General features: G+C 34.9%; 1 protein-coding gene across 1 annotated transcript; it reads left to right on the top strand.

Moving 5' to 3' along the window:
* The first annotated feature begins 15,748 nt into the window (after positions 1-15,748).
* On the top strand, positions 15,749-18,414 carry LOC128194034 (pectinesterase-like). The gene is made up of 3 exons (XM_052868594.1): positions 15,749-15,862; positions 17,227-17,592; positions 17,717-18,414. The coding sequence occupies exons 2-3, from the start codon at positions 17,229-17,231 to the stop codon at positions 18,412-18,414; spliced, it is 1,062 nt and encodes a 353-aa protein (XP_052724554.1). The 5' UTR covers positions 15,749-15,862; positions 17,227-17,228.
* The last annotated feature ends 7,873 nt before the right edge of the window (positions 18,415-26,287 follow it).

Here is a 26,287-nt window from a genome sequence, read left to right as displayed (position 1 = left end):
TCGAGGACGAGCGTCCTCGTGTCACAATACCATGCTTGAGCGTTCGGCCAAGTACGGTCGTATCTGAGTTTTCTGTGATAAACCCCATTCTTTTTATATAATACCGTTCGTAAATATTACCTCAACAGTTGTTATTTTAAGATTAATGGTGCTCGGTTTTGAACAGAGCGTTCGTCCTAATGGTGCTCGGTTTTGAACAGAGCATTTGTCCTAATGGTGCTCGGTTTTGAACTAAGCGTTCATCCTAATGGTGCTCGGTTTGAACTGAGCGTTCGTCCTAAAGGGTGCTCGGTTTTATGCTGAGCGCTCGTTCTAATTGGTGTTCGGTCTTATACTGAGCGCTCGCTCTAAATGGTGTTCGGTTTTATTGAAATAGCGTACGTCCAACTTCAGATTTTCCACGCTCGGTCATTGACTAGCAGTGGGTTCAGCATGAGAATTTTTATAAAAACGTTTCCTTGAAGTCTTGAAATATTCGCGTTTGATGTACTCGGCCTAGGGCCTCTACACTTAAATTATTCCTGGAATATTCACGAGCGTCAGTTCCTTAAACTGATTCACCTGGTAAATGGCGTTTGTCCAAATGAACAAGATATTACTCGGCCATTCCCGAACGTAACTGTAACTCTACCGTTCGTACTCTGATTCGTCCTCGGTCTTATTGGGGACAGAACGTTCGGCTTTGATGGCTTCCTTATAAATGATGAAAATATTATGGAATGATGAATAGTGAATGATGAACAGTATATGAGATGGAAAGAAAGTATGAATGTTGAACGAGCGTTCCGGGGAGGAATGACTCTTGGATGATTATGAGAATTTGTAAAGTATGATCGTGGCCGGACTTAGCAGGCGATTCGATCCTGATGTTTCGTGAGTACTCGTCCTCACATAGAGGGGGTATGTCATGCGTGGGAACGGCAGGAGGTCCTAGTCCATAAATGTAATTTGGACGGAACGGACTAACCTCGGGTAGTAGCTGATGAAAGTGCCAGTTACCACACCACCCGGGTGCGCGAACGTCGTAGCTACACGGGAAATCATACAGTCCGGACAGTCAGTCGTGTATTGAGTTTTATGTTAAGCGTGCGTTGAAATGAGCATGTATGTTGAATTGTTTACTTGAATTGGTGTGTTGATGCATGAGTTAAATTACATAAGCTTACCCTGCGTTTTTCCTTGTGTTGTCTCGTTTTGTACGTTCGTCCTGTCGTTGCAATGATCATCCGTGTGGATGTGAGCAGAGGGAGACGAGCGTTTGGAAGAGGCGTTGATGAAGAGAATCTGGTCGAAGTTGAAGTGAAGACCGAGCAGTGAGACGCTCGGCCAGTAGTATAGGTGTTTGTTGTAATGGTCGTTCGACCATTTCATTCCTTTATTTTGGTTAAGTTCGACCGTTCGGTATTTGTCCCGTGTAAACCGTTCGGTCAGGTGTTTATTTTACGTTCGGCCTTAAATTGTAATTCTTGTTGAAGACGTGCGGTTTTGCGCGTTCGTTCTTTAAGGTTATAAGACTGTACTCAAGGACGTTCGTCCTTGAGCGTTCGTTCTTTCGTTTTTGTTTTTAGTTGGAAAATTGTACTGGTTTATTATTAACTGTGATTTTCTAATTATATGGTTATTGCTGTATTTTTGGGATGTCATAAATCGTCTTAAGCAGAACCATGAGTTGTCATGTTTGGATTAAATTGCTTCCACTTTTGACTAAACTTTCAAATATTGATATTTTACAAATACAACAAACAAACACTGTCCTAATCTCAGTCTTAAATAAGAATAATAAATTCTATTCTATCCCATGATATATTTTACTTTCTATTTATCTTTCGTTTGTCAAACTTGTTCATAAAGGTGACCCTTGTTTCTTTTCTCGTCCTTTGTTAATTTCCGAATCTCTTTCTTTATTATTCATCAAGCTAAAATGAGAAGCATCCTAAAACTGGAGGGAGTTAACTTGCACGTTAATATTTTTCTTTTTCTTTCTCTAATATGCTTTTCATTGCTTTTGTGATAAATGCACTGTCTATATTTTATTTAATGGTTAAAGTCTCATTGATCAAGTATCAAATTTAAACAAAAAAAGGAAAAATTTAATGAAAACAAAGTCGTGATGCTTAAAGGGTTAGACACAAGAAAGGAAAAGGTAACGTGTATAATTTGTATTTCTATATCTGTGTATCTTACAGTAAAGACAGATATGTGTATCTTTTGTATTTCAGACCAAAGAAGCATTTTTCCTTTATTAGAAGAAGTCTTAAACAAGCTAATAATAGTGAGATATTTGGTGTGTACTAAACCAATGCAGAAGTCAAATTAACATTAATGGTGAGTGTCAGGCCTTTTAAAAAAGAAAAAAAAAACGAACGTTGGTGGAGTCCACATGGCGAGCGTCGAGCGAGCCACCTCAGCGACGCACATGGACGACAGCAACGTCTGACACCCACTAACGGACGCTCGCGGGCGCACGTGGAGCTAAGTCAGGAATCGGAAGTGGAAACCACGTGGCAACCGCAGAGTGGACGACCGTCCGGTATGGGCTGTCAGAAACGTAGTGCAGTGCGCTGACAACATGGGAACGTGTCTGCTAGAATGGGAACGTGCGCTTGCGGAAATGGAAACGTGCGCTGGCAGAGTGGAAAGCAAACTAAGATTCTGAAATATTCCCCTCCCTCTACACGCACCTCTCTGCTTCATTTCTGAGAATTTAATTCTCTCCTCCTTCTCTCTACGTTCTCTGCACCCTCTCTCTAAGGAAAACCACCCATTTCATCTCCTCCGATCAGTATTACAACACTGTGGAAGGACGCACGACGTCAAGGACTTCCAGAGAAGACGTTCGGTTGGCGAAGCTGGATTGGTAAGTCCCCCACTCTCTGACGTTCGTTTCGCATGCATGCAAACTCAGTTCTGAGATTCGTACGTTCGTCATCTTTCTTAAAATTTAATAAATCTGATTTAGTGTCGGGGCTCGTTCGCTTGTGTAGTTTGGATTAACGAGCGTTGACGATAGGAGAATCTGTAGTGGGGAAGTGTCTTTGTGCGTTTGTGGACGTTCGGTCATCTAAGAGGTAAGGGAAGCTTATTTGATTTAATTCATGTGGTGTGCTTTGTATAAACGTTCGTTATTTAACTGCATGAACATAATGCATGATGGATGATATGAATGAATGGTATGAACGTTCGTTATTTGATTGTATGGGTATAATGCATGATATTTGATGCGACTGAAGTACATGAACGTTCGTTATTTTGGTGAAATGAGAAATATGAATTTACATGATATGAATCGTATGAAATGTGAAAGTTAATGATGATATGAACGAACGAAACTATGATATTGTATGATGAGAAATGAACTGGAATATGAATGAATATTGAATAAGAACTCTCCCTATGATCATATGCGTTCGTTGCTGAACGGTCCTTGACCGTTCGGTTTTCCTGATAAAGTAGCAGAAGTGGGATTCGTTCATTTGGAAGGATCCCTTATTGAGGACGAGCGTCCTCGTGTCTAAAAACTATGCTTGAGCGTTCGGCCAAGCATTGTTGTACCCAATATCCTTTGATAAACTCCCTTTTGTTGTATGCATATATGTAATAGTGTATTTTACCGTTCGTAAACACTTCTTCGAAAGTCTCTTAGTATAATTATCAAACTCTATTATTTTAAGGCTACTAGCGTTCGGTCTCACACTGAGCGTTCGTCTTAATGGTGCTCGGTTTTGAACTGAGCGTTCGTTCTTAAGGGTGCTCGGTTTTATAATGAGCGCTCGTTCAAATATGGTGTTCAGTTTTATACTGAGCGTTCGTTCTAAAATGGGGCTCGGTCTTATATTGAGCGCTCGCTTAAAATGATGCTCGGTCTTATACTGAGCGTTCGTACTCATCCTTGTAGAATTAGTCTTATTGAAATAGCGTACGTCCAACTTCAGATTACCACATTCGGTCATTTACTGGAAGTGGATTTCAGTATAAGAATTTTTGTAAAATGGTTCGTTAAATGCCTTGAGATGTCTACGTTTGATGTATTCAGCCTAGAGCCTTCACAGTTAAAATTCTTCTCAGAACATTGGTTTGAAATCACGAGCGTCAGTTTATTTAACTGATTCTCATGAAAAATAACACTCGTCTAATGAACAGGATATCACTCGGCTATTCCCGTACGTAATTGAAATTCTGACGTTCGTTTTCTGATTCTTAACGAACGTCCTTTCATTCCAATTTGCATGGTTCGTCCTCGTTCTCTCGGTAACTCTACCGTTCGTACTCTGATTCGAACGAGCGTCTTTGGGTCTCGCTCACAGCGTTCGTCCTCGGCCTTATTGGGGACAAAACGTTCGGTTTTTGATGATTTCCCTGTTAATGATGAAAATGGTTATGAAATGACGAAAAATAAATGATGACATTTATTTGAGATGAAAAGAATATTATGAATGTTGAACGATTGTTCCAGGCAGAAATGACTCATGGATGAATGTTGAAAGTTGTAAAGTATGACTGTGGATAGTTAATGCTGGCTGTTCGATCCTGATGTTCCGTAAGTCCTCGTCCTCAAGTAGAGGGGGCTCGTCATGCGTGGGAACGGCAGGAGGTTCTCGTCCCTAGGGGTACTTCGGACGGAACGGACTAACCTCGGGTGGCAGCTGATGAGGATGCCAGTTACCACACCACCGGGTGCGTGAACGCCTGTAACTACGCAGAATTCATACAGTCCGGACGCTCGGTCGAGTGTTGAGTTTTTATTTAGTACGTACGTTAAATTGTGTTGATGTGTAATGAACTGTTTACTTGAATTTGTATGTTGATGCATGAGTTAAATTACATAAGCTTACCCTGCGTTTTTCCTTGTGTTGTCTCGGTTTGTACGTCCGTCTTGTCATTGCAATGATCATCCGTGTGGATGTGAGCAGAGGGAGACGAGCGTTTGGAAGAGGCGTTGAACGAAGAGAATCTGGTTGAAGTTGAAGTGAAGACTGAGCAGTGAGACGCTCGGCCAGTAGTGTAGCTTGTGTAGAGTGGTCATTCGACCATCTCATCTTCTCGCTTTAGTTCTGTTAAGACCGTTCGGTATTTTCCCATGTAAACCGTTCGGTCAAGCTTCGTGTACTTTCGGCTTTAAATTTGTAACTCTTATGTAAGACGTGCGGCTTTGCGCGTTTGTTCGTTATGTTATAACTGTACTCAAGGACGTTCGTCCTTGAGCGTTTTTTTGTTTTTGGAAAAACTGTTTTGAATTATTATTAAAAGTGATTTTCTAATTATATGGTTTATAACTGTATTTTTGAGATGTCACAGTGAGAAAATAGTTCAGGGAAAACTAAACGAATGATGAGAATTTATTTTAATGATGACTACAACATGAATAAGAAAAAACACTTTTTTTTCATCACCTGAATGCATATGCATGATAATGTCTCGCCAAAAAATTTCATATTAGTCAGCATAATGAATTGTTATCTGTATATCACTACTTTTAGTCATGCTATAGATAATAAATATTTATTCACTTTTTATCTATTACATATTACTTTTATTAACACTTTTCTTATAAATCTATTTCATTCCAAAATTCATTTTCTCATTTTTTACACGCATGCTTAGTAATGATTATTAATAAGAATAATTTAATTTTTTTGGAAAAATCTATTCCTAGATATTTACATATGTACATTGTAAATCTAAAGATAATTTGTTCTTTTTTATCAAAATTTGTGTCATTACCATTTTTGAACAATATAACAAATATAATATGTACTTGTTTTAGAAGAAAAAAAATGTTTTAACTAAGAATTACTATTTCTCATTTTTTTTATTTAGAAATTTGAATAAAAATCATTCTCTAAATCCTACTTCATTCTCCAATTCCATAATTTGGTCAAGAAAATTAAAATGATTTCCTGTTTTTTAAAGATTACTCCAATATATTTATTAATTCAAGTATGACATTAATTACAATAAAAAAAATAACTCCTCAATAGAAAAAAATTAATAATTCAAAAACAAATTCACATCTTTATTCAAATTGTATATTATAAAGTAGTATTTATAAATTGTAAAACAAAATGTTCAAAATACTCCATTACAAAATAATTGATAATTTACATGATTGAAAAATAACTAAAACTAAATGGGATGGAATAAAACATTATAAAAAAAGTCTAACTCAAAATCCCATCTACAATTTTCACATGAGTTTTTAGTATTATCATCATCATCTTCAGTATCCATTCTTTCTCAAGAATAACACTTCTTCATACTCCACACATTGCATTGTCTCTCAGAACATAAAGGAGTTGGATTGCGCACCAATGTTTCATAAGGTTTTCTCCAGAAGTTACTCAACAAAGTTACTATCTTATTTCTACACCTTACAACATACTTGAGATTTTTCAGAAATTGCATATACTCAACTCCTTCTTTTCTTAAATTAATATCATATGAACATAATAAGATAAAACCATACACATACTTTGCTTCAAGATGACCCTTTTTGGCAGCCATTTTCCAGTCATTAATGCTTTTTTCTATATTTCCCTTATATCTAATTAGTTCTCTTAATCCCTCTCTATACAAAGCTTCAATATTTCCACCCTCTTTACAACTTTGCATAAAAATATCAAATGTCCTTGCTTTTGACCAGGAAATTGTTAAGAGATTTCGGCAAGCGTACCGAATCGTTCAAGTAATAAACCGTTGTAAGACTAGGTATCGTTTTCCCAAGAGACTCGTAATACTAGAGAATTGTGCGATTAACAACTCATCTAGACTCAAGAACATAACATCAATTTACAAAAGATAAATTCACAAATAATTACAAGGTTAGACTTTGGTATTGAAGGCACTTGGAAATGGAAAAGACTAGAAATGGTATGAAATGACAATGTTAAGGTTAGTTTTCACCAATGCACTCTTGTGTATAACCAACTTCATCTCCTCTCTATCAATTTACTAAAGTCAATCCACTAAAACACTCTAGCCCTAATCCCTTAGGTGAAAGAGCCTAGGTTTTCCTTATCAAACTCCAATCCCTTAGACAATCTAACAAGCAAACCCGCATTAAAGAGCTAGGATCTTAAGACAACATGTGAATCATCTTCCATCCCTAGAATCAATGACCACAAGGACTCTTGTTTCAGTTCAAGGTTTCATCTTACATCCCCATAATCCATAAAACCCCAAAATCAAGTCATGAACGTCCCCATTACATGCAAGCTTTAAGATCGGAAACAAGAATACTAGCAATTGATAGAAAAGGCATATATATAATCAAATCATTGAACAATTACACAAGAATTCAAAGGCTACAACTAATCCCAACAAGATGAATCAGGTTCTCCATTTCCATGGAGAACCCTAAGGCTTACAAACATGGAAGATGGAAGAAGAAGGAGACCCAAAGGAAGAGGAGGAGATGTTCCCACAAGCTCCTCGCGCCCTCCATGCTCTTCTCTGAGTAAAATCGCACCTCCAAAGAACCAAAGACCCAAACCCCTTTGCGTTTCTGGGTTAAATAAGCTCTGCTGCCACATCAGTAAAAATCGCGCCCGGCGCCCTTCCTGTTTCGCGCCCGGGCACGAGACTCTCTGAAAAGTCACGCCCGGGCGCCCCATTTCTCACGCCCGGGCGTGAAACTCTCTGGAACTGAAAGTGGACGAGCGTCCGCTTCTGCTGGGCGAGCGTCCTCTCGCTGGCCGAGCGTCCTCTCTAAACGTGCTGGATGAGCGTCCTCTTCTCGCGTTTTCTTTGGACGAACGTCCTCTTTACATAGCTGGACGAGCGCCCTCTCCTCTCTCGCTGGACGATCGTCCACTTCTCGCTGGCGAGCATCCTCTCATTTCTTCGCTGGACGAGCGTCCACTACGCATCTCTCAGGACGAGCATCCTCTTCTGCTTCCAGGACGAGTGTCCACTTCTGCTAGCTGGATAAATGTTCACTCCTGCTCTCTGAACGAGCGTTCTCTTGCTGGCGACGAGCGTTTCTGCATATGCTCTCTTTGGTTCATCTCTATACATTGTTGGAGACTCTTCCAAGCTCATGTTTAGCTACAAAATAAGGGATTATTGATGAAAGTACATCAAAGTAGCCAAAAACACAATTATTTGGAAAACAAGACAAAAGAAGAGGAATTAACAAGTTGTAAGTTAGAAAGGAGTTGATTTTGCTACTAAAATGATGCTTAAATAATGGTAAAATTTAGCATTATCAGAAATCAACGGAAACTTTTCTAATGAAATTTGTTGCCACATATAATTATCTTTTGTGGCATGCAAAAAATCTCTACAACATACTTTCATGTTGTAATGATTAAGGCAAGATTCAGAACTTACCTTTGCAACAACATTAACCAATACGTCTACAAGAAGTGATTTGATTGGAAAAAATGTAGATTTGTCATGTTCAGTGCATTGTCTTTTGTTATCTCTCAGAAATGATTCTTCCATTACAATCAAACAAGTAGACTCATTGCTTTCATCGCATTGTCTCTTGTTGAACTGTGTCTTCTCCGTCATAAAACTAAGCAGGGAATCCTCAGCTCCATTTGTTGCAAATGAAGACATCTAGTGCACAAAAATATTATATGACATTATGGTCAAATAACATAGAATAATGTCTATATTTTTAGACTTTACTCAAAAAACTAATTAAATTTTCAGACATTGGCAACATGTAACAATAATAGCTTGCAAAATCATATAGTGTAACATATTTCTGTACAACAAAAAAATAACAAATATACAAAATAAACAGCTTAATGGAAGCGAAATAAACCGGCCAGAAACAAAAAATGCAGCTTGTTAACTGGAGATATAGCAGCACAAATAAGAAGGAAAGTTAATAAAAAAACGAATTGGTAAAATAAGGAGGTTGTTCTTCACTCACAGGAAAAGAGTGTAATCAGAGTGCCTAATAATCTTTAGTGTTCTTGTTCACCCACTCCTCTTGTTATAACAATGGCAGGGAGGAAGAGAGAATTTTAAACACCATGATTCAGAACTTACCTTTGCAACATAATGTCGTAGCTACACGGGAAATCATACAGTCCGGACAGTCAGTTTTCCAACTAAAAACCAAAACGAAAGAACGAACGCTCAAGGACGAACGTCCTTGAGTACAGTCTTATAACCTTAAAGAACGAACGCGCAAAACCGCACGTCTTCAACAAGAATTACAATTTAAGGTCGAACGTAAAATAAACACCTGACCGAACGGTTTACACGGGACAAATACCGAACGGTCGAACTTAACCAAAATAAAGGAATGAAGTGGTCGAACGACCATTACAACAAACACCTATACTACTGGCCGAGCGTCTCACTGCTCGGTCTTCACTTCAACTTCGACCAGATTCTCTTTGTTCAACGCCTCTTCCAAACGCTCGTCTCCATCTGCTCACATCCACACGGATGATCATTGCAACGACAGGACGAGCTCCACGTGCGCCCGCGAGCGTCCGTTAGTGGGTGTCAGACGCTGCTGTCGTCCATGTGCGTCGCTGAGGTGGCTCGCTCGACGCTCGCCACGTGGACTTCACCAACGCTCGTTTTTTTTTAAAAGGCCTGACACTCACCATTAATGTTAATTTGACTTCTGCATTGGTTTAGTACACACCAAATATCTCACTATTATTAGCTTGTTTAAGACTTCTTCTAATAAAGGAAAAATGCTTCTTTGGTCTGAAATACAAAAGATACACATATTTGTCTTTACTGTAAGATACACAGATATAGAAATACAAATTATACACGTTACCTTTTCCTTTCTTGTGTCTAACCCTTTAAGGATCACGACTTTGTTTTCATTGAAGTTTTCCTTTTTTTTGTTTAAATTTGATACTTGATCAATGAGACTTTAACCATTAAATAAAATATAGACAATGAATTTATCACAAAAGCAACGAAAAGCATATTAGAGAAAGAAAAAGAAAAATATTAACGTGCAAGTTAACTCCCTCCAGTTTTAGGATGCTTCTCATTTTAGTTTGATGAATAATAAAGAAAGAGATTCGGAAATTAAGGACGAGAAAAGAAACAAGGGTCACCTTTATGAATAAGTTTGACAAACGAAAGATAAATAGAAAGTAAAATATATCATGGGATAGAATAGAATTTATTATTCTTATTTAAGACTGAGATTAGGACAGTGTTTGTTTGTTGTATTTGTAAAATATCAATATTTGAAAGTTTAGTCAAAAGTGGAAGCAATTTAATCCAAACATGATAACTCATGGTTCTGCTTAAGACGATTCTTAAAATCAAACTCTTAGAACAAAAATAAATAAATAAAAATTATTTAAATCTGAAACAATAAATTATTTTATTTTGGCTATGTTTGAACGTTCGGTATTTTTCATGTGTAAACCGTTCGATCAGTTTCCGCTTACGTTCGGCCTTAATTTGTAACTCTTATTTAAGGACATGCGGCTTTGCGCGTTCGTTTCTTTAAAGTTGTAATACTGTATTCAAGGACGTTCGTCCTTGAACGTTCGTTCGGTTTTATTTTTAGTTGGAAAACTGTTTTGAATTATTATTAAAAGTGATTTTCTAATTATATGGTTTATGACTGTATTTTTGGGATGTCACAAAAACTAATAAACAAATAAATATATATAAAATAAAATTGATCTGCTTAAGTTATATGCATATAATTGTTGGAGAGATATATTTTTTAGATTTAACTTATTTTTTTATGCTATAATTGATCATAAATAACTGGCGGCACGATAAAGTTGATTATACATATACTTTTATGAAAAAACAATTGGCACCACTCTTTTTCATTTGGTGGCCATATTGCTGGACAATAAATTCATACAAATATGAAAAATATTGTTTTAATTTAAGATATTATTGATTTCATAATTTTATCACATTTTTTTCCCAAAATTTTAAAAAAATTATCTAAATTAATTTTAATCTCAATTTTCAATGCCTATTGAATATAACTTAAAAATATGTTTTTTTTAGCTTAACCATTATAAAAACATATAAATAAACACTGTTTCAAACTAATTGTGACTACCAAATAAGATATCAGATATGGTGGAGGATCGCATCCGAATTTAGTTATTAATTATGACTAAGCAATGGTTCAGATTTTGACAGAAAGAATGCCGATAATCTCATAATTATGGAGAACTCAAAATCTACCTAATCTCATAATTATTAATGACAATTAATGCCGAAGGAATTTCAATCATAAAAATCGGAGGAAGAGGGAGCCACGTACAAGACATCATGGTGTTTAAAATTCTCTCTCCCTCCCTGCCATTGTTATAACAAGAGGAGTGGGTGAACAAGAACACTAAAGATTATTAGGCACTCTGATTACACTCTTTTCCTGTGAGTGAAGAACAACCTCCTTATTTTACCATAATGTCGTATAATGTTTTTGTGCACTAGATGTCTTCATTTGCAACAAATGGAACTGAGGATTCCCTGCTTAGTTTTATGACGGAGAAGACACAGTTCAACAAGAGACAATGCGATGAAAGCAATGAGTCTACTCATTTGATTGTAATGGAAGAATAATTTCTGAGAGATAATAAAAGACAATGCACTGAACATGACAAATCTACATTTTTTCCAATCAAATCACTTCCTGTAGACTTATTGGTTAATGTTGTTGCAAAGGTAAGTTCTGAATCTTGCCTTAATCATTACAACATGAAAGTATGTTGTAGAGATTTTTTGCATGCCACAAAAGATAATTATATGTGGCAACAAATTTCATTAGAAAAGTTTTCGTTGATTTCCTGGTCAAAAGCAAGGGCATTATTTGATATTTTTATGCAAAGTTGTAAAGAGGGTGGAAATATTGAAGCTTTGTATAGAGAGGGATTAAGAGAACTAATTAGATATAAGGGAAATATAGAAAAAAGCATTAATGACTTGAAAATGGCTGCCAAAAAGGGTCATCTTGAAGCAAAGTATGTGTATGGTTTTATCTTATTATGTTCATACGATATTAATTTAAGAAAAGAAGGAGTTGAGTATATGCAATTTCTGAAAAATCTCAAGTGTGTTGTAAGGTGTAGAAATAAGATAGTAACTTTATTGAGTAACTTCTGGAGAAAACCTTATGAAACATTGGTGCGCAATCCAACTCCTTTATGTTCTGAGAGACAATGCAATGGGTGGAGTATGAAGAAGTGTTATTCTTGGGAAAGAATGGATACTGAAGATGATGATGATAATACTAAAAACTCATGTGAAAATTGTAGATGGGATTTTGAGTTAGACTTTTTTTTATAATGTTTTATTTCATCCCATTTAGTTTTAGTTATTTTTCAATCATGTAAATTATCAATTATTTTGTAATGGAGTATTTTGAACATTTTGTTTTACAATTTATAAATACTACTTTATAATATACAATTTGAATAAAGATGTGAATTTGTTTTTGAATTATTAATTTTTTTCTATTGAGGAGTTATTCTTTTTATTGTAATTAATGTCATACTTGAATTAATAAATATATTGGAGTAATCTTTAAAAAACAGGAAATCATTTTAATTTTCTTGACCAAATTATGGAATTGGAGAATGAAGTAGGATTTAGAGAATGATTTTTATTCAAATTTCTAAATAAAAAAAAATGAGAAATAGTAATTCTTAGTTAAAACATTTTTTTTCTTCTAAAAACAAGTACATATTATATTTATTATATTGTTCAAAAATGGTAATGACACAAATTTTGATAAAAAAGAACAAATTATCTTTAGATTTACAACGTACATATGTAAATATCTAGGAATAGATTTTTCCAAAAAAATTAAATTATTCTTATTAATAATAATTACTAAGCATGCGTGTAAAAAATGAGAAAATGAATTTTGGAATGAAATAGATTTATAAGAAAAGTGTTAATAAAAGCAATATGTAATAGATAAAAAGTGAATAAATATTTATTATCTATAGCATGACTAAAAGTAGTGATATACAGATAACAATTCATTATGCTGACTAATGAAATTTTTTGGCGAGACATTCATGCATATGCATTCAGGTGATGAAAAAAAGTGTTTTTTCTTATTCATGTTGTAGTCATCATTAAAATAAATTCTCATCATTCGTTTAGTTTTCCCTGAACTATTTTCTCAATGTGACATCTCAAAAATACAGTCATAAACCATATAATTAGAAAATCACTTTTAATAATAATCCAAAACAGTTTTTCCAAAAACAAAGAAACGTTCAAAGACGAACGTCCTTGAGTACAGTTACAACATAACGAACGAATGCGCAAAGCCGCACGTCTTACATAAGAGTTACAAATTTAAAGCCGAAAGTACACGAAGCTTGACCGAACGGTTTACATGGAAAAATACCGAACGGTCTTAACAGAACTAAAGCGAGAAGATGAGATGGTCGAACGACCACTGTACACAAGCTACACTACTGGCCGAGCGTCTCACTGCTCGGTCTTCACTTCAACTTCAATCAGATTCTCTTCGTTCAACGCCTCTTCCAAACGCTCGTCTCCCTCTGCTCACATCCACACGGATGATCATTTCAATCATAAAAATCGGAGGAAGAGGGAGCCACGTACATGCTCATGTTTTTTTAATTAAAGATGATTAAATTACACAAATCATATTTCCATAATAACATACATTTTAATTTTTAATAATAATATTACATACTTATAACAAACAAATTGATTATTTACTATTTGTATTTTTTATTTGCAGTTTTACAGATAAAAAAAGTTTAGTCAAGAGTGGAAGCAATTTAATCCAAACATGACAACTCATGGTTCTGCTTAAGACGATTCTTATAAAATCAAACTCTTGAACAAAAATAAATAAATAAAAATTATTTAAAACTGAAACAATATATAAAATTAGGTTTAATACCCAATTTTGTCTCCACTTTGGTTCGAAAATCTCAAGTTAGTCCCTTTTAAGAAATGTAAGTGCAATGGATCCTTACTTGTAATTATTTGAGTCTAATGAGTTCCTTCCGTTAAATAGAAGGAAACGGAGTTAGTGGGATGATGATGTGACAGTTGTTTTTGTAAGGTGTCAAGACGCAATTGTTTGCGTGCTTACGTGGTGTTAGGGTTTCACTCATTTCTTCGCCGGACGACAGCGACGCGCTTACGTGCTTGCGTGCATACAGCAGCGCACGCACGGTGATATAGCCGACGACAGCGAGTCAATGGCAACACTTGACGGCAGCGCACGGTGGTTCAGGCGGTGGAGAAGAATCGTGAACTAGGTTAGCTATATAGTGGGTGTAGTCTGCAGCGCTTATGGCTGAAATTTCTGCGTTTATGGCCACCGCTGCACTCAGCGAAGCCCTCTTCAACTGCGGCCAGATCTGCGGCGCCTGCTTCGACCTCCGCTGCCGCGACGAGGACGCCGACTGTCCCCGTTGATTTCACTCATTTCTTCGCCGGACCTCCAGCTCCAGGAATCAAACCGCGATTTTGAATCTCTCGCTCTACGACGAGAACAAGGAGGCCATCGCCTCCGCAGGAGCGATTAAGCCGTTGGTTCGCGCGCTGAGCACGGGAACCGCGACGGCAAAGGAGAACGCAGCGTGCGCGCTGCTGCGGCTGTCGCAGGTGGAGGAGAACAAGGCGGCGATTGGGCGGTCCGGCGCCATTCCGCCGCTGGTGAGCCTTCTGGCGAGCGGCGGGTTCCGCGCGAAGAAGGACGCGTCGACGGTGCTGTACTCGCTGTGCACGGTGAAGGAGAACAAGCTTAGGGCGGTGAAGGCGGGGATCATGAAGGTGCTGGTGTCAGTGCCGGAGGCGAGGGCGGCGCTGGTGGAGGAAGGCGGCGTGCCCGTGCCGCGTGATCGTGTTGTGAATAAAGAGCCATCAAGTGCTTCCAATCATACCCGAGTTTCTGGAACTTCTTATGAGGATAAAGCTTTAAACAAGTCAAATCATTCTTCGAATGGTGTTGCTTCTGCGCCCAAGGTTTCAGGGGGAAGTCCCCGTGAGAATTTGAGTTCTCCCGTGAAAGGAGAGGGAGTTGTGCATAGTAATTACACGGCTTCCCTGGTGAAGAAAAAGAAGAATGGGAACAAGGAAATGGATTCTGGGGTGGAGGATGAAAAGATTGAGGCTTTGATCAAGTGTGATTTTTTTGATAGGGAATGGATTAAAGATGATTCTTATCCTCTCTATGCACCGGGGTCTTGCAATCTGATCGATGAACAGTTTAGTTGTATCCAAAATGAAAGACCTGATAAAGACTATCAGAAATATAAATGGAAGCCAAAGGGATGCCACATCATCAGCCCACTAACTCCGTTTCCTTCTATTTAACGGAAGGGACTCATTAGACTCAAATAATTACAAGTAAGGATCTATTGCACTTACATTTCTAAAAAAGGACTAACTTGAAATTTCCGAACCAAAATAGGGACAAAATTGGGTATTAAACCATAAAATTACAACGTCTCAGCATGCAGTAATCACTTTCAAACGTTAGATTTTTCAGTATCAAACGTTGACCAGTCTTTTCTCTGCAAATGTCTCAAAACTCACAGATATTTTTTTAATCTAAAATAACATTTAAAAATTACTTAAAATAGTTGAATTTTATTAATCCAAAAATTCGTCAACATTAACCCAAATTTTTTAGAATTTTTAAGCACTCTTATAATTTTAATTAAGTGCTGATTTTGGGATTATAGCTCATCAAAGTTAAGACCCTCCACGTCAGCCCATCAAATGATCAAGTTGTGAGAGGAGGAGTCAACTCTTTTTCGTTTTCTTTTTAAGTTCCTGGAGATCAACTGCTTTTTATAATTCTCTCTCCCTCCCCTGCCATCCATTCTTATAACAAGAAGAGTGGGCTAATAAGAACACTGAAGATTATTAGAGACTGTGATTACACTATTTTCCGGTGAATGTTATTTTACCAATTCGTTTTTTCATTAACTTTCTTTCTTATTTGCGCTGCTATATCTCCAGTTAACAAGCTGCATTTTTTGTTTCTGGCCGGTTTATTTTGCTTCCATTAAGCTGTTTATTTTGTATATTTGTTATTTTTTTGTTGTACAGAAATATGTTGTATCTTGTTATGTATGTGGTTCAAAATTTGTTACAGTTCACATATTCTATGCTTTTGTTGGATTATATAATCTTTGCTCAATTAGGATTCTTTGATGATTCTCTCTTTGATGATTCTCTCCTTGATTCTTTGATTATATACCTCATTCGCAGTTCATTGCTCGCATTAGAAAAAAATTTAATGTTGAAGTGATGATTAAGCCTATGTTTTTACTGATTTCTACTGTCCAATTCTCTATAGAAAAGTAAGATTCAGTTCTGTCTGATTAGTCATATCTTCCAATCCATATCCTGTATTTTTATTTCTTAATCTTATTTCAGAAACAACTTGTTTATCATCAATTCCACAAGCATTTACAGCATATGAATCCTTAAAGTTGATATCCTCTTCTTCAGTCATATTTTCTGAAGAAATTAAGGACGCAACATTCATATTTCCAGAACTTTCTTTAACAAATTTTCTGACCATTTTGTTAACTTTAATAACGAAAGTTGTTGCTGAAACATCACGAGTTAGTTAAACTCTTGGCAATCCTACTTTTCCGCCACTGTTTATCTTTCACAGTAGTTTCTCTTAAACAGTTCATGATGTTCTCTGATTGATAGCTTGTCCAAGCATATTTCTCTGTCTGACATTGAAAGGTCAGGCTTGAAATTGGAATGGACAGCAGAAGAAGATGACCCACTTTCTATTACTCCTTCTGAAGGTCTAGAACACTGATCCATGCTATGAGTATAATTTAAACTCGACGCTATAGAAGAAATTTTAGAGGTCAAGAAGGACCCCTTGGAAACAAAATATTGAAAATACCACAACTGGAAGCAATGATCCAGGGAAGGGGGGACCATAAATTATTAAGAAAATATGGGGCAATTAATCACTTCCTAGATGAAAACCACATACAATATTGTAAAGGATAAAAAAATCAAAGGTAAAAGACTCGTGTGCAAAGTTAAATAAACATATCCAAACATAAATGTTTGTCATAGTTCCACCAATCTATTTGATGTATTATCTGTTTTTCCTCCTTTAAGGTGTTTATTTTGTATACTTGTTATTTTTTGTTGTACAGAAATATGTTACACAAGCTGCATATTTTGTTTCTCCATTTTACCATTTGGCTTTTCATTAACTTTCCTCCTTATTTGCACTGCTATATATCTCCAGTTAACAAGCTCCATTTTTCTTGTTTCTAGCCATGAAGAACTTGATCTTAATATTGGTCACCTTATTGATAACTGTCAATACTACTAATCATCCAAAGTGGAGCCGGGAGCTATTAGAGAATGAAAAAAACTTAGAGATCTTGAAATATGATATGGTTGTAGCTTTAGACGGTAGTGGTAATTTCACTACCATTTCTAAAGCCATAGAAGCCATTCCTATGTTGGCTTCTAGGATGATTATTATAAAAATAAAAGCGGGCAAATACCAAGAGAATCTAAACTTTCCCGCTAACAAGACTAATATTTTTTTGGTTGGGGATGGAAAAGGCATCACTATCATTACCGAAACCAAAAACGGACATGCAGGTTACAATACCTTGGACACTACAACTGTAGGTGAGTTTATCATGTTTAGTTATATCTTTCGTTTTAATTTATTTAAATGTGACTTTCCATGGTTAAATATGTTTCTAGAAAGAAAATAAAAAATTTTAAAAGTAATCTTGTTGTGATGATGCAGTTGTTGAAACTGATACACTATTTCTGGCGAGTAACATTACTTTCGAGAATACAGCAGGACCTTCAAACTATCAAGCTGTTGCCCTAGCGTTAACAGGGCATTTCTCTGCATTTTATAACTGTGAGGTGTTGGGATATCAAGACACCATATATGTTATGCAGGGTAGACATTTTTTTGTGAATTGTCTTATTGAAGGAACAGTAGATTTTATTTTTGGCGAAAAGGGACAAGTGGTATTACAAGATTGTGATATCCAAGTGAGAATTCCTCTCACAAACCAGTCGAATGTCATAACCGCTCAAGGAAGACAAAATAACTTAGAGGGTGGAATTGTAATCCAAAATTGTAGGATTGGTGCCACTCAAGAGTTTGAAGGCGTCAAAGAGAAATTCAAAACTTATTTAGGGAGGCCATGGAAGAAGTATTCGAGAACTATTGTCATGGAAAGTTATATAAGTGATATAATTGACCCAACTGGCTGGTTAGAGTGGGAGGGCACTAATTTTGGTCTCGACACCTTATTCTATAGAGAGTATAATAACGTTGGACCTGGTGCTCAAACCTCTAATAGAGTCAAATGGGAGGGATTCAAAGTGATCACTGATGCTATTGAGGCCGAACCTTTCACTCCGAGAAACTTCCTTGATGGTTTCAAATGGTTAAATTCTACTGGTTTTCCTTATAAACTAGATTTGTAAATTATAATATATATATATATATATATATATATATATATATATATAATATGACTTAGTAAAATAAATCAATAGACAATTTAGAGTTTCAATTCTATACGTCTGAGCAAAATTGTCTGTAGCATGTGAGTTGATAACCCACACTAATCTCTTGAAGACGACGTGTGAACAATTTGAAGCATAATTAATTAGGTATGAAATTTATAATAATTTGTGCATTTAAATTAACTTATTTTGTATTGAATATTTTAAGTTTTTTTTTTCACCAGATAACTTTAATCTTTCATTTTTTTTAACATCAAATTGATTTTTTTAGTCTCTTAATTATTTGATTTTTTAACATCAAATAGATTGGTGGAACTATGACAATAATTTATGTTTGGATATGTTTATTTAACTTTGCAGTAAGAACATCAAAGCAGTAAGAACATTTGTTTTATCATATTGGTGTTTCTTTCTGGTTATATATAATTTTATCTAACACAAAGCAGTAAGAACATTTGTTTTATCATATAGGAATTGATTCTAGTTCAATTTTCATAACCAATTCTCAGTCTTCACGGTCATTCATCTTCTTCAAAACCTTTTACAAAGCTTGCTTTACTCTTCCATCACCTACAAGGCAGTATATGTAATTTTGGGGCAAAATTTTTAAAACATTATGAAAAAGTTCGGATTAATTTGGTTTGACTTCATGTCATAATTTTTAAAAAAATTAATTAAAATTGTGTGAATTTGGTCTTACAAATACGACTTATATGTATTATAATTTTTTAATTTTAGTTGAAATTATCTCCTCTAAAGTTTAATGGTGATATAAATACAAAAGATATGAGTAAGCTCTGACAGTTGGTTTACACTATATATATATATATATATATATATATATATATATATATATATATATATATATATATATATATATAATAAATGTATAATTATATTTATTATTTCCACAAGAATCAAAATATTTAATTTTATCTACTCCTTTACTTTTAACTTGTCAGAACCAAATACAATTATTACTTTCACAATTAATATTTATTTTGTCATGTCAAAGGTGTAGTAACTTTTCTACTTACCCCTTTGGAAAAGAAATTAATTAATAGGATTCTATGTTGACATTCAATTAAATTTAACTTTATTTCAATTTATGTAAAAATTGGAAGTGATTAAAAATTTTAAATCAGCCATTAAATTTAAAACTGATATCTTTTTAAAATTTGAAACTAATAAACAAATAAATATATATAAATAAAATTGATCTGTAAGTTATATGCATATAATTGTTGGAGAATGTATATTTTAAATTTAACTTATTTTTTTATTAATAGATTTCCCATAATCATTAAGTAGCAAATATGCATTTTTTATTATTAGATTTCCCATAATCAAACACATTCATATACTTATCAAAGCTTGTGCATCAAAAGAAAGTCCTAAAGACATGAAACTGTACAATTTTAAAATAAAAAAGAATAAGTTACTTGTACTAATTAATTTTAAAATAAAATAGAAATAAAAAGTTAATTTGAAAATAATTGTGTTCGAATTTTTCTTATGCGAATTGATTGTTCTGTTGATGTTTCTTTTTATCTTAAACATTAATGAAAAATTTTAATTTAATTTTTTCTTAAAATTTTCAAATAACACTGAATAAATCATTTAATGGAAAACTATATTGATGTGAGTTGATTCAATAATAATAACAAATTTTAATTGTCTAATAGATGGCAACACCACATTACAATAATCTTGTTATTTTACTACATTTTTCTTCAAATTCTTTAGCAAGAACACATATTCATGTAGGGAAAATATCTCAACAACCAAGACTAATATTTGGATACTATTATTATTAATACAATTATAAATATGGACAATGTTCTGACTCTTCATTTTCCTTATTTTCATTTTAGTCATAATAGCACTACTTTTTCCTTTTTCTATTATATATATATATATATATATATATATATATATATATATATATATATATATATATATATATATATATTTATACCTTCTTCTTTAACTATTTTTGCAGAGAAATTCTTTTTCTTCGCTATCTTCACCATAGGTCTAGTAGGGGCATGAATTATTCTTTATAGTATATATTTGATTTCACTTTATAGATAGTAATCTTTAGTTTTTCATATTTGTCGATAGCTAAAATGTACTCTATTTAGACCACCAATAGTTGTATCCAAAAATCATTGTAATAACTAGTAAAATGATACTTAGTCATTAGTCAAATTTCTACTACACGCTTTGGTATATATTGTTGAATGTATTTGAGTTTAAATAAATATATTTATGAATTTGGTAACATTAATGAGAATTTGTATATCATGGGATACGGATTGAATTTTATTTATTCAACTTTTTTTGTGGTAGAAATTTTTACTTTTCTTAGTATAAAATATATCTTAGAGAAATGTTAATTTAATATTAATAGTTTTTTTTAACAAAAGGGAATAGACGTGTGACAAGTAGAATAGTCTAATAATAGACTAATATAAAGAGAACAAATATATAATTGACAGTAGTGGACATGTTTACTTTAGATAGTATTTTTTGTATGTAATGGTTATTAATTGGTGAAATGTCTGTCATCTTGGACTTTTGGTACAGGAATGGATCACAGATAGTCTGGATTGCCCCTTGTGGTGGTAGGGATCGCCCAGAAGCCCTTACCAGAGAGAATGAAATGGGTTAAGTAGCAACACTCTCACACTGAGAAGCCATGCAAATGGAGAAATCTTACTTTCAGACACAAACTAAATGCCCTTTCTCCTTCTCTTATTTAGCTAGCTGTGGTTGTGCAGTAGGTTTTCCACGGCTCACATTTGAAAATGTTATGGTACCATTAATGTTATTATCTATGATTATGGTTTTTTCCCCAAACAGGAAGATGCTAACAGATATAACACGGTTTATGATTATGATTTTTCTCCTTCCCTTACTAATTTGAAAATTACTTCTGCTAGACGTTTTGGTATATTTGGATGAATTTGAGTTTAAATAAATATACTTGTTAAAGTTATAAATTTGGTAACATTAAATGAGAATTTGTATATTAAGGATATTATGATCTTTGTGTAAATGTCTTCTTTTATAGGTATGTGAAAGAAAAGAAATCTTGCTAATTTTGGGATTATAGCTCATGAAAGGTCTCCACGTCAGCCCAAGTCCATCAGATGATCACGTGTGAGAGGAATTAGCTCTTTTTTGTTTCTTTCTTAAGTTTCTTGGAGATGAACGGGTGTTTATAATTCTCTCTCCCTTCCTGGCATTGCTATATAACAAGAGGAGTGAGCGAACAAGGGCACAGAAGATTATTAGGAATTGTGATTACACTCTTTTCCAGTGAGTGAAGAACAACCTCCTTATTTTACCAATTCGTTTTTTCATTAACTTTCCTCCTTATTTGCGCTGCTATATCTCCAGTTAACAAGCTCCATTTTTTGTTTTGGTCGGTTTATTTCGCTTCCGTTGTTTCATTTACCATTTTTTCGGTGTTTATGATTTTTTTAGAGTTTTGTATCTTCTTCTCGTTTTTATAATGTGTATTAATCTTGATCGTTTTTTTTTTGTATTTAGTTTGAAAATATATGCACTTACGGACCTTTGAGCTTTTTGTTTTCTGAATTTTGTTTTTGTTTTTCTGAAGTTATGTCTATTCCCCTCGTTCTAATATTTAGCATTAACATTTCACTATTTGATACCATCGATTTTGCAAGCTATTATTATTACATGATGCCAATGTCTGAAAATTTAATTAGTTTTCTGAGTGAAGTCTCAAAATATAAACATTATTCTATGTTATCTGTCATATAGGCTGTGTTCTTTTTAAGGGATTTAAGGGAGATGATTTGGGGGAGATGATTTGAGTGGATTTGAGTGGATTTGAGGGTAATTTTTTTGTTGTTTTTTTGAGTGGATTTGAGGTTAATTGAGAGTGGATTTGGAAGGAAAGTTTGTGAGAATTAGTGTAGGATTTGATTGATGTGATTGATTTTAAAAATTAGTTTAATTGGTAGAAAATATAGATTACCAAATTGCCCTTCTTATAAAAGTATTATAAAATGTTATTTTGTAATGTTATATTTAATTGTAAAAAAGTTTATAAAGAGATAAAAAATTATTAATAATTGTTAAAAATATTGTTTAAAAATTATAAAAGTTATAATGTAGTAAAATAAATATATTTTAAAATGTTTATGGAAATTTTAACATAATTTAAGATTTCAAAGTCACATACAAACCACAATAAAGACATTGAAGTCATGGAATACATTATCGGAAATACATTGGAATTCAATGATGAAGTGTACACGGCAAACTTAAATTGGCAAGCATCCAACACATAGTTTGGAATATAAAAAAAGTGACCATCACGTTTTGGTATTGTTGCAGCTCATGGTTTTCCAATAGGACCGCGATATTCCAACAACCATTTCTTAACACTTTTTTACAACGCCACGTGTCCTATTTTCATTGGTTTGATTTAAAAAAAATATTTTATAAAAACCTTCGAAATGGAAGTCCGTAACCCTTCTTTTAACTGAAAATCCGAAAATACCCCTTTCTCTGTTTCATTGGAAACGAAGTTCCCATCTCGTGAAGGTCCCGTCTCCTGAACGTGTTTTGTGCCTCTTGACTTAGCTTTGTAATGTAAAGTAAATGATCATTGTAATCATTGTAAATAGATTAAGAAAACAAAGTGTAATGTATCGGATTTATTTGAATGATATAAAATTTGAGTTTTTGTTTGAGTTGGTCTCATGTTTTATTTTTTGAATACCATTGTTATTATGAGTTGTGGGTTTGTGGATTTCAGAATGTGGTAAAGTTTTGTGTTTGCTAAGTTGCAGGCTTGTTTGTAAGATGTTGGTGTTTGAGTGGTCATTATGGGTAACATGGGTGACTTATGAGAAAACCAGTTCCTTTGAATCATAATTTGAGTGGGGGGTGATGTCCTGTGAGGCCAAGGAGTGTTGAGTGACCCCTCATGAGTGGGGGGAGCAAGGTGTGCAAGGGATGAGTGAGGGTGTTGAAAAAAGGGTCTGGTAATCGTTTACACCATTCTTGTAAACGATTACCCGAGAGGAAATTAGATTTTGTACAGAAAGTCCGACACAGGTACTCAGTTAGGTTAACAGGGGTCACCATTAAAAAAAAGGTGACTTTTATGCAATTCTGCACCTGTCTGAGGCTGGTCCAGGTGTTTCAGTGCTGGGATAGGGTGGTTGGTGATGTGATGTGAGGCCAAGGAGTGTGGGGTGACCCCTCATCAGTTGGAGGAGCAAGGTGTGCAAGGGATGAGTGAGGGTGTTGAAAAAAGGGTCTGGTAATCGTTTACACCAACCCGGTAAACGATTACCCGAGATAAAATTGGAATTTGTACAGAAAGTCCAACACAGGTACTCAGTCAGATGAACATGGGTCACCATTGAAAACAAAAGTGACTTTTAGGCACTTTTGCACTTGTCTTAGGCTGTTCCTTGTGTTTCAGTGGTGGGAGAGGGATGTTAGTGATGTGATTATGTCCCAATGATGGAGGAAAGTGATGTTTTGGCACCCCATGATGGAGGAAAGAAACAATGTTTATGAGATGAGCAACTTGAGTGAGATAACATGCTGTCAACTTTGACCTTTGCTGGCTATTTTACTGATAACTTTCTCCACCGACCTCCAAATGATGTGATTCTTTTTTTATTAGAAACTAGACTCAAAAATCTTTCCAATGACTACTAATTTGTAATTTTTGGACATCTGAGTTGGTACAGTTTATTGTTTCAAGTTAGCGTTTCATATATTTTTGCCAACTCCGACCTTTGCTTGTTCTTTTGCTCATAACTTTCTCCACCGAACTCCAAATGAGTTGATTCTTGTTTTGTTGGAATCTATACTCAAAGACCTTTCAAATTATGCCTTATAAATCAAGTTTACACCTTCTTTGACACTGTAATCGATTACAAGAACACTGTAAACGATTACCCGAGAGAAAATTGGAATTTGTACAGAAAGTCCAACACAGGTACTCAGTCATATGAACATGGGTCACCATTGAAAAAAAAAAGTGACTTTTAGGCACTTTTGCACTTGTCTTAGGCTGTTCCTTGTGTTTCAGTGGTGGGAGAGGGAGGTTAGTGATGTGATTATGTCCCAATGATGGAGGAAAGTGATGTTTTGGCACCCCATGATGGAGGAAAGAAACAATGTTTATGAGATGAGCAACTTGAGTGAGATAACATGCTGTCAACTTTGACCTTTGCTGGCTATTTTACTGATAACTTTCTCCACCGACCTGCAAATGATGTGATTCTTTTTTTATTAGAAACTAGACTCAAAAATCTTTCCAATGACTACTAATTTGTAATTTTTGGACATCTGAGTTGGTACAGTTTATTGTTTCAAGTTAGCGTTTCATATATTTTTGCCAACTCCGACCTTTGCTTGTTCTTTTGCTCATAACTTTCTCCACCGAACTCCAAATGAGTTGATTCTTGTTTTGTTGGAATCTATACTCAAAGACCTTTCAAATTAAGCCTTAGAAATCAAGTTTACACCTTCTTTGACACTGTAATCGATTACAAGGACACTGTAAACGATTACCCGAGAGAAAATTGGATTTTGTACAGAAAGTCCAACACAGGTACTCAGTCAGGTGAACAGGGGTCACCATTGGAAAAAGAAGTGAGTTTTAAGCACTTTTGATCTTGTCTTAGGTTGGTCCTGGTGTTTTAGTGGAGGAAAGTGATGTTTTGGCACCCCATGATGGAGGAAAGAAACAATGTTTATGAGATGAGCAACTTGGGTGAGATAACATGCTGTCAACTTTGACCTTTGCTGGCTATTTTACTGATAACTTTCTCCACCGACCTCCAAATGATGTGATTCTTTTTTTATTAGAAACTAGACTCAAAAAGCTTTCCAATGACTACTAATTTGTAATTTTTGGACATCTGAGTTGGTACAGTTTATTGTTTCAAGTTAGCATTTCATATATTTTTACCAACTCCGACCTTTGCTTGTTCTTTTGCTCATAACTTTCTCCACCGAACTCCAAATGAGTTGATTCTTGTTTTGTTCGAATCTATACTCAAAGACCTTTCAAATTATGCCTTAGAAATCAAGTTTACACCTTCTTTGACACTGTAATCGATTACAAGGACACTGTAAACGATTACCCGAGAGAAAATTGGATTTTGTACAGAAAGTCCAACACAGGTACTCAGTCAGGTGAACAGGGGTCACCATTGGAAAAAGAAGTGAGTTTTAAGCACTTTTGATCTTGTCTTAGGTTGGTCCTGGTGTTTTAGTGGAGGAAAGTGATGTTTTGGCACCCCATGATGGAGGAAAGAAACAATGTTTATGAGATGAGCAACTTGGGTGAGATAACATGCTGTCAACTTTGACCTTTGCTGGCTATTTTACTGATAACTTTTTCCACCGACCTCCAAATGATGTGATTCTTTTTTTATTAGAAACTAGACTCAAAAATCTTTCCAATGACTACTAATTTGTAATTTTTGGACATCTGAGTTGGTACAGTTTATTGTTTCAAGTTAGCATTTCATATATTTTTGCCAACTCCGACCTTTGCTTGTTCTTTTGCTCATAACTTTCTCCACCGAACTCCAAATGAGTTGATTCTTGTTTTGTTCGAATCTATACTCAAAGACCTTTCAAATTATGCCTTAGAAATCAAGTTTACACCTTCTTTGACACTGTAATCGATTACAAGGACACTGTAAACGATTACCCGAGAGAAAATTGGATTTTGTACAGAAAGTCCAACACAGGTACTCAGTCAGGTGAACAGGGGTCACCATTGGAAAAAGAAGTGAGTTTTAAGCACTTTTGATCT

Source organism: Vigna angularis, chromosome 9 (genome assembly GCF_016808095.1).
Source record: "Vigna angularis cultivar LongXiaoDou No.4 chromosome 9, ASM1680809v1, whole genome shotgun sequence".
Lineage (NCBI taxonomy): Eukaryota > Viridiplantae > Streptophyta > Magnoliopsida > Fabales > Fabaceae > Vigna > Vigna angularis.
This window is presented reverse-complemented; position numbering and strand designations above follow the sequence as displayed.

What these genes read in the sequence shown, in the direction of transcription:
- LOC128194034 (XM_052868594.1), top strand. Translation starts at nt 17,229, where the DNA reads ATGAAGAACTTGATCTTAATATTGGTCACCTTATTGATAACTGTCAAT. An exon ending in CTTGGACACTACAACTGTAG is followed by an intron (nt 17,593 to 17,716) that starts GTGAGTTTATCA and finishes GTGATGATGCAG; the next exon opens with TTGTTGAAACTGATACACTA.